We start from the raw sequence: 12,795 nt of genomic DNA, 5'->3' as shown, positions 1-12,795 counted from the left end.
CAGCAGGAAACAAAGTAAGAAGTTCTCAGAATTCTGACTCCCAGCCCCCATTTACAGTTACAGGTGAACCGACAAAACAATACTACAATATGGCAATCACAGGTTTTGAAAAACAGCAGTCATACAGCAGTCATACAGAGAGGTTGATAGAAATAAAGGCTTTCGATTCATCTGATAAGTAGGAACTCTGGCCCCAAAGGCTGGTCTTTCCCTCCCTGAAGGAACCCACAGCTGAGGTGGAATGAGCGGGGGTGGGGGGGGCTGCTGCCACCCCACGTGCCATAACATGGCGCCACCCACCTGCTGCATCCCGGCTGGCTCACTCCCTCTGCTCCGGGAAGAAGCCCCTGGGTATCTGATCAGGTCCCTTCACAGGTCCCAGCGTGCCAGGCTGCCATGGTCTCATCCCACCGCCCTGCCAGGCCTCATGGGCTGCTCCCCTCCTCCGCTCACTGGGACTCCGGCCATACCCAGCTGTCTTCGGTCTCCTGTGTCCCCACGCCCTGGTCTGCACTGTCCTGCTTCCCCTTCCCATCTCCAGCCATCTCCAAGCCCCCATTGTCAATCTCTGCCCAGTCGATTCCTGCTTTCCCTGCAGGCCTCCATGCCATGGCCTCACCTCACAGTCTATCATCTTCTGTGAGTAGAATCAGGCCCTTAGCCTCCCCAGGGCCCTTGGTGCTCACGCCCTGTGAACCCATTCATTCAAGGCAGTGCCACTGCTTGTATTTTTTGTCTCTCCCTAATAAACAGGCGGCTTCTTGAACCAGGTAAAAACCAGACCACACTATCTTTTGCCCTCGAGGCTCAACAGTTCCTTGTATCCTAGGACATCTCAGTAATTACTGAATGAATGAAAAACAAAACGGAATGAAGGAGGACTGAATGAGGTACTTCTGCCCTCTCCTCATCTCCCATGGTCTGGTAAACGTGAGCTGCAGGGCATCCGCGAGTGAACTGAAATGTCCTGGGAAGCAGACGGGAAGATGGCACGACGACTTTCCCCACTTCCTTTGCCCAAGTCACTGCACTGCTCCCTCAGTGCTTCCCAGCCCAGCAACGTGCACCTGCTGCTATACCTATAAAAGAGGACCACACCTTCCCTGAACTGAGAGTTAAAATGCATCCCTGCAGAAAATCATGGTTAAGTGGAGATACATAAATATATTTATGTAGCTTGGAAATTATGCCAATAGTTTTGGAGAGCCCCTCTGAAATATGGGTGTTTCTTGAGTTAAGTTTTATGCGGCAATGATTTGGGATGAGCTTAGAGCACATTTTACGTTCAAAATAGGCTGTTTTATTGTAAAGCTACTGGTTCTTTGCCCATTTTATTGCTTCTCCATCGTAAGACCCTTCCTCCTCTAAATAGAGAACTAGAAAATTTCCAACATGTCATGGATGTCAATTAAAGCTTTGTTTTACAAGAAGATAAATTTTGTGGGGGGTAAATGAGGAGAAGGAGTCATCTACTGGGCCAAGTGTGAGGGGAAAGTGCTCAGAGGTAAAGCCAAAGAGAGTGAGAGAAGGAGGAAGAGCCTCAAGTGACATGAAGACATAAAGGTGGGAGCAGATCCCTCAAAAAGGGGTCACAGGCCACTGGCTCTGTGGTGGTACAGCCAAGGGCCAGGATGGGGGGACAGAGCCCATAAGAATGGGAATGCGGAAGGTGAGATATTCAGTAATCTTAGTTCAGAAGGAAGAACATATGTCATGGATTGGAAAGGGGCAGTGGAAAACAGGATGAGGTACTTAGGGAGGGAAATAAGTGTGATATTATTTCAATTTCGAGCAGATTGTATTCAAGCCTCTGAAATTCAAGGTCTAGAGGCCTTGGTAATCCCAGGTTCTTAACTGGGATCCCAGAAGGGCCACGCTCTAGAAATAAGGGCTCCACCCTAGTAGCAAGAGCTAAACGGAAATAGACCACCCCTAACAAAATCTAAAACCAACTCCTTCACCTGCCAGAAGAAAGTCTAACCCTTTGAACAGAAAGATAATGTCACCCAGAGCCCCTACAAATCCTAATCCACAGTGTCTGGTTTTCAATTTAAAAACTATGAAGTATGCTTTAAAATGATCAAATGACTAAAACCCAAGAGTAAAAAAAGACAGTAGAACCAGACATATAGGTGATTCAGGTATCTAGATGGAGAATTCAAAATCACTATGTGAATAAATTTAAGAAGATAGAGAGATAAAGTAGATTAAATGATGGAAAGTTTTAGCACAGAGTTGGAATCTTTAAAAAAAGAATTAAATATACATTCTAGAACTGAAAAAGATAATCTCTGAAATTAAAAACTTACTGGATGGGTTTAACAGTTGATTGTAGAACATGTGTTTGGGTGGGTTTAAACAGCAGACACAACAAAATACAGGCTTAATGACTAGAAGAGAAGTTATTTCAACTAGATGTAATAGGCGTGACCCAATGGCAACAAATAGGAAAGAACTGAATTCCTCCAGGATCCAGAAGAGAAGCTAGCAATGGCAGATGATAATGGTGCCTCTAAGGGTCTATCTACATTCTGTTGTCATTCTGCCGTGTCTTCCAGGGTGGCCATGCTGTAATCCAGAGCTATTAAAATAAACCAGGCCATGCTACCCCTAGAGTCTGTGCCTGCATTCCCTTATGCAGTAATCTAGTTTAACTATGATTCTAAATTACCTTTGTGGATTGTACTGTAGGGGACAAACAGAAAGAAAAGCAAGGACCCAGAAGATCACTCTGCAGAAGAAATCTCTTTCCTTTTTAGCTTTGAAAGGTGCCAGAGAAGAGGAGACTCAACACTAACTTGAAAAATGAGAACAAGTGTCCTACTGTATTTTATTTAAAAGGCATTAAGGATAGAAGTAAAACACTTACCAAAATTGTGACAAGTTGGTTTTCTTCACAGTCTTCAATTACATCTATATTTAACTTCTCTTTAAATTTCTAAAATGTAAAAGCAAAGGAGGTGTGAAATTGCTATACAGTTGCTTTCTATCTGATTCCTTTACTCTTAAAATCAGTTAAAATAAACTATGTTGTAATGAGTTCCATGAAAGATGCATTCTGGATACAAAGAAGATCTATAGCACTTGATTATTTAGAATTTTCTCTAAAAATTAATTAATCTCTCTTTTCTCCCCAAAATGTAACAGTAGCTGTCTCAAAAAAAGAGACAGAGAGGGAGAGGGTGAGGGAGACGTCGCATGTAGGCGAGAAAAATGAATGGCTTACATCTGTTTTTCTTTCGTTTATAACAATTTCCCTTTATTCTCCCCAGACGTTTTCATCTTCAACATCTCAAACTCTCAAATCAAATTTCTTTTAAGTCTCAAACCACCCAGCAAAACCAAAACCAATCAACCAACCAAAAGCCAACAAACAAAAAGACCCCAGGAAAACTACATCCACACACACTCTGAAAGCTTTTGAAATAAAGGAATAGAGACAGTGGGTGTGTTAAATTTCTCTTCATTTGGTGGTGATTAGAACACTGTTAGCGAACATCTACTTGCTCTCCAATCATCCATGATGCTGCTCTTGGTCATGGTTGTACCTTGAAAATTTTAGTGAATTTGATGTGAGGAAAGAATTGAAATGAGCTCGCACAGCTGGGCTTGCTCTCTTGTACTTGTCATCACCATGAGAAGAACATCTATCAGGTAGCTGCTGATCAAGGATGATAGATGCAGAAAGCAAACCAAACACACAGCTTGGAGCCCAGCCCAACCAAGATTAGTTGAAATCTGGTCAACTCACAAACTCATAAGCGAGAAATAAATGCTTATTGTCATATACCACTGAGAGGTTATGGTTGTTATACAGCATTACACGGCAACAGCTGACATTTCGCTCCCTAGAAATATTTTTTTCCTTGCTAACACTCTTGAATCTAGACCTCACTACTCCAGCTCCTACAGAGCTATTTTTAACAAAGTGCTATTCCAACCAAGCAGCCTGGAAATTCAGTAAGGCTCTGTGTACTGTGGACCACTCAAGTTCCCCCCAACCCCTCCTTCTTTGTTTCTCCCCTCCTTAGCCCAGGACTAAACCTATTCTCATTTGTCAGACCTCCGGGTAATTAGGCGAATTCCAGAAGCCATGGTTAGATAGCATCTAATGTCACAGGACGAATTCCTCACTTACCAAAATGGACTTGATTTCATCAGGAGTAGCTTTGGTGTGGTTCATGAGCATTTCCTGGGCTATGTCCCTTCTGTTTACTAGTTTATTCATTTTCTCATAGGTGTCAGTATTTAAAAGAGACCATCCGAGAAATTGTGTTAGAGTCTGAAATAGATAGAATGTGATTCGATTCTCTAAACCTAAAGAAAAAATGATTTGGAGGCAACAGTTTGCATGCTTTCCTATCAATCAATCTCCCTTCCACCATCAACAACCCAGTTCCTTGTTTTAATCTAAGAAAAAGAAAAAGAAAAAGTACAATAATCAGCGCCAGACAATAAAATTGGCTAAGCCCTTGCTTTTCAAAGTGCTCCGTGCACCGTGAATACTTTATTAGAGGAGGGGAATTACAAAAATCCAGTAGATAAAGCAAGACCTGAAAATCAGAGAGGGCTGGAGGTGGCAGCAAGGGTGAGAGGTGATAGAAGGGGAGTAGGGAGAAACGAGAGAGAGACCTTTCCCCAATTCCCTAGTACTGAAAAGAATTTTGATTAAGCCAAAAGTTCACACTTTGGTAGAAAATGGTACAGTTTACGGAAGTCAGGAAACAGAAATGACACAGTAACAATATACTGAGTGCAACCATGTGTGACTCACGTCTTAATTGCCCTTCAGAAACATCATTCCAGAATAACAAATAATTATGCATCTTCTATTATTTCATGCATTTCATCTACCTCCATTATTTTATAATTGCACTTACCTCAGTGATGTGTTCATCATACTCATCAAAAGGCTTTCCATCCTTCCTGTTGTAAAATGTAGCTACACCCACGATGTCTTCTTTCTTGTTGACAATAGGCAGGGACAAGACGTTTTTAATGACCCAACCAGTCTCATCTACAGGTCCTTTCTACAAACAATAAAGACACTAAGGTTATTTTTTTAGCTTTTTTTTTTTTTGAAATAACTTTAGGTACACAGGAGGTTGCAGAAGAAATGTACAGAGAAGTCCCATGTACCCTTTACCCAGTTTTCCCCATGATAACGTCTTGTGTCACTATGGTACACTAACAAAACCAGGGAATACATATTGGTACGATCCATGGAGCTTATTCAGATTTCGCCAGATTTATATGTATTTGTGCACGTGCGGGGGTAGGCAGGAGTGTTTCTATGCAAATTCATCACATAGGTAGATATGTGCAACCTCCCCTAGAACCTAGAGAACTAATCCATCATCACGGGGCTCCCTTGCACTACCCCTTTATAGACACTATAGCTCTCACTATTCCCCACTTAGGTTATTTTCAGTTTAAAGAAAGAATAATTGGGGGGTGTTAGATACACAATTCCTATGTTGTATAAGAACACGGCTAGAACTATACTGCCATAAAAGTGCTGTAGTACATTTAAGTGTCCTAGAACCAAGTGTCTGTATTGTGACAACCCTACCCTCTTCTCTTTGATCTCTCCCGCTCCAGCCCTAGGGATGGGAAGTATTTACCTGTGTTACCTCAGTGTTCCCTGTTTATTTCTTCTGTCCTCCAAAACCTATTTAGCTAAATTCTTATATTAAATTATCTCTGTTGAAATACCTAGTGTGGTTTCTGCTTTCCTGACTGATCCATCAAGATCGTTTTTTGTTCTGTGGTGTGGTTCCACTTAGTAAACATCTGTCAAGCCCCATGATGTTTCAGGACCTGGGCTAGTTGCTGGGGGTGCAAAGGTGAATAAATCACAGTCCCTAACCTCAAGATAACAGTCTAGTAGGGAATGCTGACACAGAAGTTCAGGAGTGTTTCTCAAAGTGTTGCCCAAAGATCAAGGGCAACAGATTTTTTTCTTTTTAGCTTGTTTCATAATCTCTGGGCATGCATCTTAAATAGGCTCCCCAGGAAACTCTAAAGTCCTCCGAAGCCTGAAAACCATGGTGTGGAACTTGCACAGCATGCAACAAGGCAAAGGTGGCCAAGCACCCACCACGCCAGGCTATTCCTTCTTCTGCCTGTCCTTGGATTATTTAGTCATCCTCAGAGGTTCTGGTTAAGTCTCACCTCTCCCTTGAAGCCTTCTCTAACTTTTTTCACCCATATGGAACTTTTCTCTTTCAGAATTCCATCGGCACTTCTAGACTTGACCATACAATTTAGCATTTAGATAATTTCCAAATGCTTTGGAACTGTTGATTGTTGTCTCTGAGGCTATTTTCTAATCTTACCAAAGAGCTGTTTCATAAACTGTTAAATTCTACCTAAGTGACAGGACAGTGCTGGGCGTATAACAGATGCTCAATAAACAACTGCTTATTAGTTGAAGAGCTTGCCTTTATACTTAGAAGGAAAAGCAGAGAAACCAAACCTCAATTCATGCTTCCTAATGGTCAAAGCTTTGGGGGAAAGAAAAAGCAGTGCACAGTGGTTCTCAAAGTCTTCATTTTTGGAAAATACTATGAAATATTTATATACTTATATCCTCACAAGGATGAGAGACAACATCAATAACAGAAAATATTACCTGTGTGCAAGATAAGCACCTGTGTATTTATTTTTAAAAAGCTTCCAAAATAAGCTTTACTGACTGCCTCTGTTTTTCCAGTACATATTCAGTTGTTACCTGTTCATGTTCATGTCTCTTGCTATTAAGTTAGAGCTTGTTCACAGAAAAGTGATAGAAGGAACTTAAGATTTAAGAAAAATAGGACAAAAACTTAAGACAGAAAATTCTATGTACTTTTTCTTCTGTGAATTGGGATCACTTTAATTTATGTTAAATGAAGAGCCCCTTACTCCACTTCAAGGAACACCCTGAAGACGTCTACTCCCTAATCCCTGGAATCTGTGAACAGGTTACTTTAAATGGGGAAGGCGCATTAAACCAGCAGATGGAATTCAGGTTGTTAGTCAGCTGATATTAAAACAGGGAAATTATCCTGGATTTTCCAGGTGGACCCAATGTAATTACAAGGATCCTTAAAAGTAGAAAAGAGAGTCAGGATCAAAAATCAGAGAAGGAGATATGACAGCAGAAGCAAAGTCAGGGCGATGTGACTGCTGGCTTTGAAGATGGAAGAGAGCCATGAGACAAGGCAGCTCCAGAAGCTGGAAAAGACAAGGAGACAGGTTCTCCCCCAGATCCTTTAGAAACGAACACAGTCCTGCCAGCACCTTGAATTTAGCCCAGTGTGACGCATTTTACACTTCTGACTCCAGAACCATAAGATAACTCAGTTGTGTTGCTTTAAGCCACTAAGTGGTAATTGTTACAGCAGCAACAGGAAGCTAATATGTACACCCTGCCCCCAAGAAACATAGTTTGAGAATCATCGCCTTTGCAGGTTTGTTCTGACCACAGTTCACTTTGAATCATTGGTTTTTTCATTAAACTTCTCAGGTGCAAGAGGGACTAGTGAGAATGGAGGTGGGTGCGAGCAGGTAGACAGAATGGGAAAGCCCAGCTGGGTGGAGGTTTGCGGAGGATGGGCACCCTATCCTGAGTCTGCCCTTTGGAATGATCCACAGGGGCAATGCCTGTGAGGGAAAACAGAGGGAGGCTCAGAGCCCATCAAGATGCAGTCCTGGGCTTCCCTGGTGGCACAGTGGTTAAGAATCCACCTGCCAACGCAGGGGACACAGGTTCAATCCCTGGTCCAGGAAGATCCCACATGCCACGGAGCAACTAAGCCCGTGTGCCACAACTACTGAGCCTGCGCTCTAGAGCCTGTGAGCAACAACTACTGAGCCCACATGCCACAACTACTGAAACCTGAGCTCGCGAGCCCATGAGCCACAACTACTGAAGCCCACGCGCCTAGAGCCTGTGCTCTGCAACAAGAGAAGCCGCTGCAATGAGAAGCCCGCGCACCGCAACTAAAGAAAGCCCACACGCAGCAACGAAGACCCAATGCAGCCAAAAATAAATAAATAAATTTATTTTAAAACAAAAGATGCAGTCCTGACCCCGGGGCTAAGGACAGAAGGAAGGATGGAGAGCTGGGTGGGAGTGTCTTAGAACACAGTGCAGTTCTGAAAGAGTTTGCAGGGCTGAAGGGGATTCCTAGGACCAACAGTGCTGGTCAGAGGAGTCTGGCATCTCCCAGGAACTGGCCTGTGTTAGTACCCCGGCCCACAGGAAGTGTAGCCTCCACGCTGACAGTGGGTTTCCCAGCCCAGCAGCCATTTGATGGTCATCCTTCCTACAGTCAGAGACCTGAGAAGCATGTTTTCATGGGCACTACACTGATGTTTCCTAGGAAGCTGGGCAATTCCTATAGGCTGGAGGTTTACCCCAGGTGGGTGCCCAGCCTCCTCTGCGCCGTCAGAGCCCTTGTGTGGCTGCTCCCATGGGGGCCACACGAGGACCCCCCCACACAGAAAGCACAGGACCCCAAACCTCTGAGCGCAGCCCTATTCTTCTGGGCCAGCTCCCTGCCCTCCCTGTTCAGACTATGACTGCTTAAGGTTCAGACACCTTAGAGAGTCCTTGTCCCTTTTTCCTGCCTGTGCTCTCTTTCCTGGCACCCAGTTGCCATAAACAGAGGGGTCAGGGCTGGGCACAGTGTGGTCACAATTAGGCCTTCGGAGGCAAGGAGGAAGGAGCTAGAGCAAACGCCATGTGGTGTCTGCACGCTTCCACGGCAGTGAGCAGAGAGGAGTGCGGAGAGCAGGAGGAAACCTGCCCCGTAACTGGGCGAGTGAGCACAGGTTTCCCAGGCCTGGGGGCCCCTGCTGCTGAGGGTGCGCCCCTCACCCCACCCACCCCAGGCCGGCTTTGGCTGTGCCATGTGGGCAGAGATGGGGCTCTGTGGGCGTGTCGGGGTGAGACCGGCAGACGCTAGTGGCCCCCACTGGGAAGGCCATCTCCACTCCCGACTGGGGCAGGGCTCCAACTGGATGTCTGCTAAAACAGGACACAGAACGGCAAGGGCCAGAAGGTGGAAAAGGAGAGGTTGCCGGGCCAAATGCCAGAGTCTATCCCAACGGTCAGGTGGGGAGGGGGTGGAAGAGGGGACAGGTGGGGAGGGGCATCTCTGGATGTTGGAGGGGGAAAGATAAAACCAAGAGTCTGACAGCAGGAGGGGCTCCCAAGAACCCAACAAGAAGTTCCTTTTCCTCATAACAGCGGCAATAAGCCTCCGGGACGGGCCCGAGAAACCTCCAAAGGGCTGAATCCAGGTGGTAGGATGTATCCAGCTAATCATTCAGGCAGAGACCATTTACTGAGCACCTGTGATGTGCCAGGGCTGTTTTAGGCACTGAGTGGGAGAGAACGGAGAAGTGGCAGCCCCCCCGCCGAATGCTGGGGTGACAAACACCCTTCTCTCCTCCCCCCTTTTCTCCTTTCCCTGAAGAACGTGCTACTTGGTGGCCACCAGCCCAGCCAGGGCGAGTGGGACATAAGCCTTGCGTGTGCCTCCTGGTCACCCCCGAGCGTAAGGCAGGCTCTGGGGATGGAGAGGGTCAGTGCCGCCCCCCTCCCCGCACTGACAGGGGAGGCCTGGCAGAGGGCAGTTACCTGAAATGTGAAGTATTCATCCGCTGGGGCGTTCAGCATGTTGCAGATCTGTTGCAAAGCAAGAGGAGCCATTAAGCCACAAAGCAGAACGAGAAAGAACGCGGGGAGCAAGGGTGTCCTCCCTGGGTCTCCACAGCTCGCAGGCAAATTATTCACCCTACACCTCAGTGAGGCCACATGTGCTAACAACACGCTGGAGTCGAGGTGGGCTGGGACCTGGGCCCCCTTTACTGGAGTGCTTGCATCTGAGCAAACATCTCCTGGAGCAACAGAATACAAAGAAACTGTAAGGGACTAAAAACAACTGCATGGTGCCCAGTTGGGGCAAATCATGAACGATAAGACACTAAAAGTCCACAAACCAACTGCCACTTCTGAGGTGCCAGGAGCAAAAGCAGGGGACTGCGTGTGATCCCTGCACACAGCACGGCCAAGGGGGTGGGCAGACTACTTAAACCGCCACTCCGGCCCGACCCACCAATCCGCCCCCACCCTCGCCCCTCCCAGGAAGCAAACAAGGGCACCTGTGTCTTGTTTTTTGCTCCCTCAAGCTGCTGCGAGTGCCAATAAAGCCTCGCCTGAATTTCTCCTCTGGCCTCTTACCAATTGCTATTGATTAAAGAGTCCAAGGACCTGGGTGGGTAACAAAGTTAGCTTCTCTTCTACTAATTAAGTCATTGGATGACATTTAGCCCCATCTCTGCTCCTTCCTACTCTCTCAGCCTCTAAGGATTCTTCTTCCAAATTCAAAGCAACTAGGTGTTCAGATCAAGGAGAGGATGAGTCTAAGCAAAAAGGCCTTTCTGCCTGGGCAGGTGTGGCAGCAATGCTGGGAAGGCTCTGTTTTCCTTCTTCTTTTTTTTTTTTTTTTGCTGATGTGAGATCCGGGTTGGAAGAAAGTGGCTAAGGGGCAGGAGGGAAAAGCCAGACAGCCTTTTAGGTACTTTTTTTTTTTTTTTTTTTTTTTTCTGATGTGAGATCCGGGTTGGAAGAAAGTGGCTAAGGGGCAGGAGGGAAAAGCCAGACAGCCTTTTAGGTACGCCAAAGTAAATATTCATTACGAGACATCACTTTCAGTACTAAACTCAGAGACTATTGCTCACATCCATAAGGACAAGAAATCATTCCATTTTGGGTCATTTTGGATTATCTTTTCATCAGGTCAAATCAACAAATGGGTCTTTTTTTTTTTTTTTTTTTTTAAGGAGCAAGCAGTGGATTTAATTTGGGGGGGGCGGGATTTTTTTTTTTATTCAAATGGAAAGTCACAAAAATTATAATCATCCCCATCAGTCCACCCAGTCCCGTGTAATTAATTTTTTTTATCTTGATCTTTTGTTAGCACTTTTATGAGTTCATCAGTTTCCCATTAGAGTTCTGAAAATGCTTGTTCATTCAGTTCAGCAGTATAGTCAGTTACCAGAAACCTGTACTTGTCAAAGTCTTTTCCATGAATTCCTTGAAGATGAAACCCTTTTATAGGAACATTTTTGCAAAAGCATCAGAGTACACCCAGAACTGTCTGTAAATGACAAAAGACTTAAAAATGACCACGGTTAAAGATTTGATGAAAGTACATAATAATGCAATTGACAAGAAAATTAAGTTATTTCTGAGATATATAAAGCAATAACTAGAATTATGACTTATAACATTATACCAGAACATATAACATTTTTAGAAATTTCATGTAATGTCTGAAACATTTATATTGTCTTAATAAAAGACAATATCTTTCTTTCCACCAAAATTACATTAGATACTTTATTTTTGTTTGTTTTTGTTTTTCCAGCATCATGATTTAATTAAGGGAGCATATTCATTGTAGAGAATATATTGATGACTGTAAATGTGACTCCTCATTACAGCCTTAAAATTTCTGAAACACCAAAGCACAAAGATGTCACTGATATATCCAAACTACAGGTACAAAACAAATACATGCATTTTCCATGCTCCAAAACTGAGTACACGCTGTACTGTCACAGGGAAGGGGTTTACCAATGAAGGCCTGACAATAAAGTACTCAAGATTGACATACCAAAATAAAATATAAAGTAGGAGTTTATAAAAACAAGTTTGACAATAGCAGAGAGGACCCTTTGCATTTCTGAGCAAAAATATGTACTCTCTCCTAAAATGAATAAACTGGTCACTTGAGAAAGCTCTGTTTATTTCTTCTATTATACTACAACATTCTCCACGTGTTGGAAAAAAAAATATTGTGCACGATCTGTGGGATAAGCATGCATGTTGATGGAACAGCACAACTGCACTGGTTCTTACAACTCACTTCTAGATAAGGAGAAAGTGTTATTCATTAGTATGGCCCAGTCTTAGTCAATATTCAGTCTGGAAAGACACTGGGTTAAGATCAGAACGATCTGAAATTCCAAGTTCTAGAACTGATGATTTCATATGCCACTATATTAGCCAGGCATCTTTTCTTTTTATTTTTAAATTTTTATTGGAGTATAGTTCATCTACAACGTTGTGTTAGTTTCTACTGTACAGCAAAGTGAATTGGCCACACATATACCCATATATCCACACTTCTTTACATTCCCCTCCCATACAGGTCATTATAGAGTATTGAGAAGAGCTCCCCGATAAATGAGATACTTTAAATCATAGCATTTTAAAGTTAGAAGGCACTTTAATAATTGTTTAAGCTTTTCTTTTCAAAGATGAGGAAATAGAAGCCCAAAGAGGATAAGTGATTTTGTTCAAATTCATGGGATGAAACGAGAGCCGGGATCTCCAGTGAGGGTGCTGGTGGAATCACCTCTCCTGCTAGGGGGTGGGGAAAGCCCTGATTTGTATCATTAACCAATTCCATGTTGTAAATACTCCCACCATGGAGGATTTCAAGTTGCCAACAGTTTAACAACCTGCTTACCAAACTCCCAAAAATCTACCAATCTGGTGAGTAGGCAAGAGCAGGCCTCTCCATCTAGTGCACTAACTGTGCCGGCCCCTCTGGCCCAAGGGAAGTGCTTTCTGAGAGTGCTTGAGCCAGGTCTACTATTTTTGTACTACTCTTACAAAGCAAATGGGACCGTCTTTCAAAGTTTTTGTTAGTATATACAGTCTAAGAATTTAAGGACTCATTTTGTGCTATCCATTCATTTTTATAACCTAATTTGAATAAATAACATGAACTG

The 12,795-nt window shown here is 44.0% G+C and overlaps 1 protein-coding gene across 1 annotated transcript in view; it reads right to left on the bottom strand.

Annotated features, from left to right (window-relative positions):
- Positions 1–12,795, bottom strand: part of PDE6C (phosphodiesterase 6C) — a 64,938-nt gene that overhangs the window by 35,566 nt on the left and 16,577 nt on the right. The window contains exons 8-11 of the mRNA XM_007471575.1: positions 9,632–9,679; positions 4,881–5,030; positions 4,139–4,282; positions 2,870–2,938 (exon numbers count right to left, since the gene is read on the bottom strand). Of these exons, the coding sequence (XP_007471637.1) occupies positions 2,870–2,938; positions 4,139–4,282; positions 4,881–5,030; positions 9,632–9,679 (411 nt within the window). The remainder of the gene's footprint in view (positions 1–2,869; positions 2,939–4,138; positions 4,283–4,880; positions 5,031–9,631; positions 9,680–12,795) is intronic.

This window comes from Lipotes vexillifer, unplaced genomic scaffold (assembly GCF_000442215.2).
Source record: "Lipotes vexillifer unplaced genomic scaffold, Lipotes_vexillifer_v1.1 scaffold325, whole genome shotgun sequence".
NCBI classification, from domain to species: domain Eukaryota; kingdom Metazoa; phylum Chordata; class Mammalia; order Artiodactyla; family Lipotidae; genus Lipotes; species Lipotes vexillifer.
This window is presented reverse-complemented; position numbering and strand designations above follow the sequence as displayed.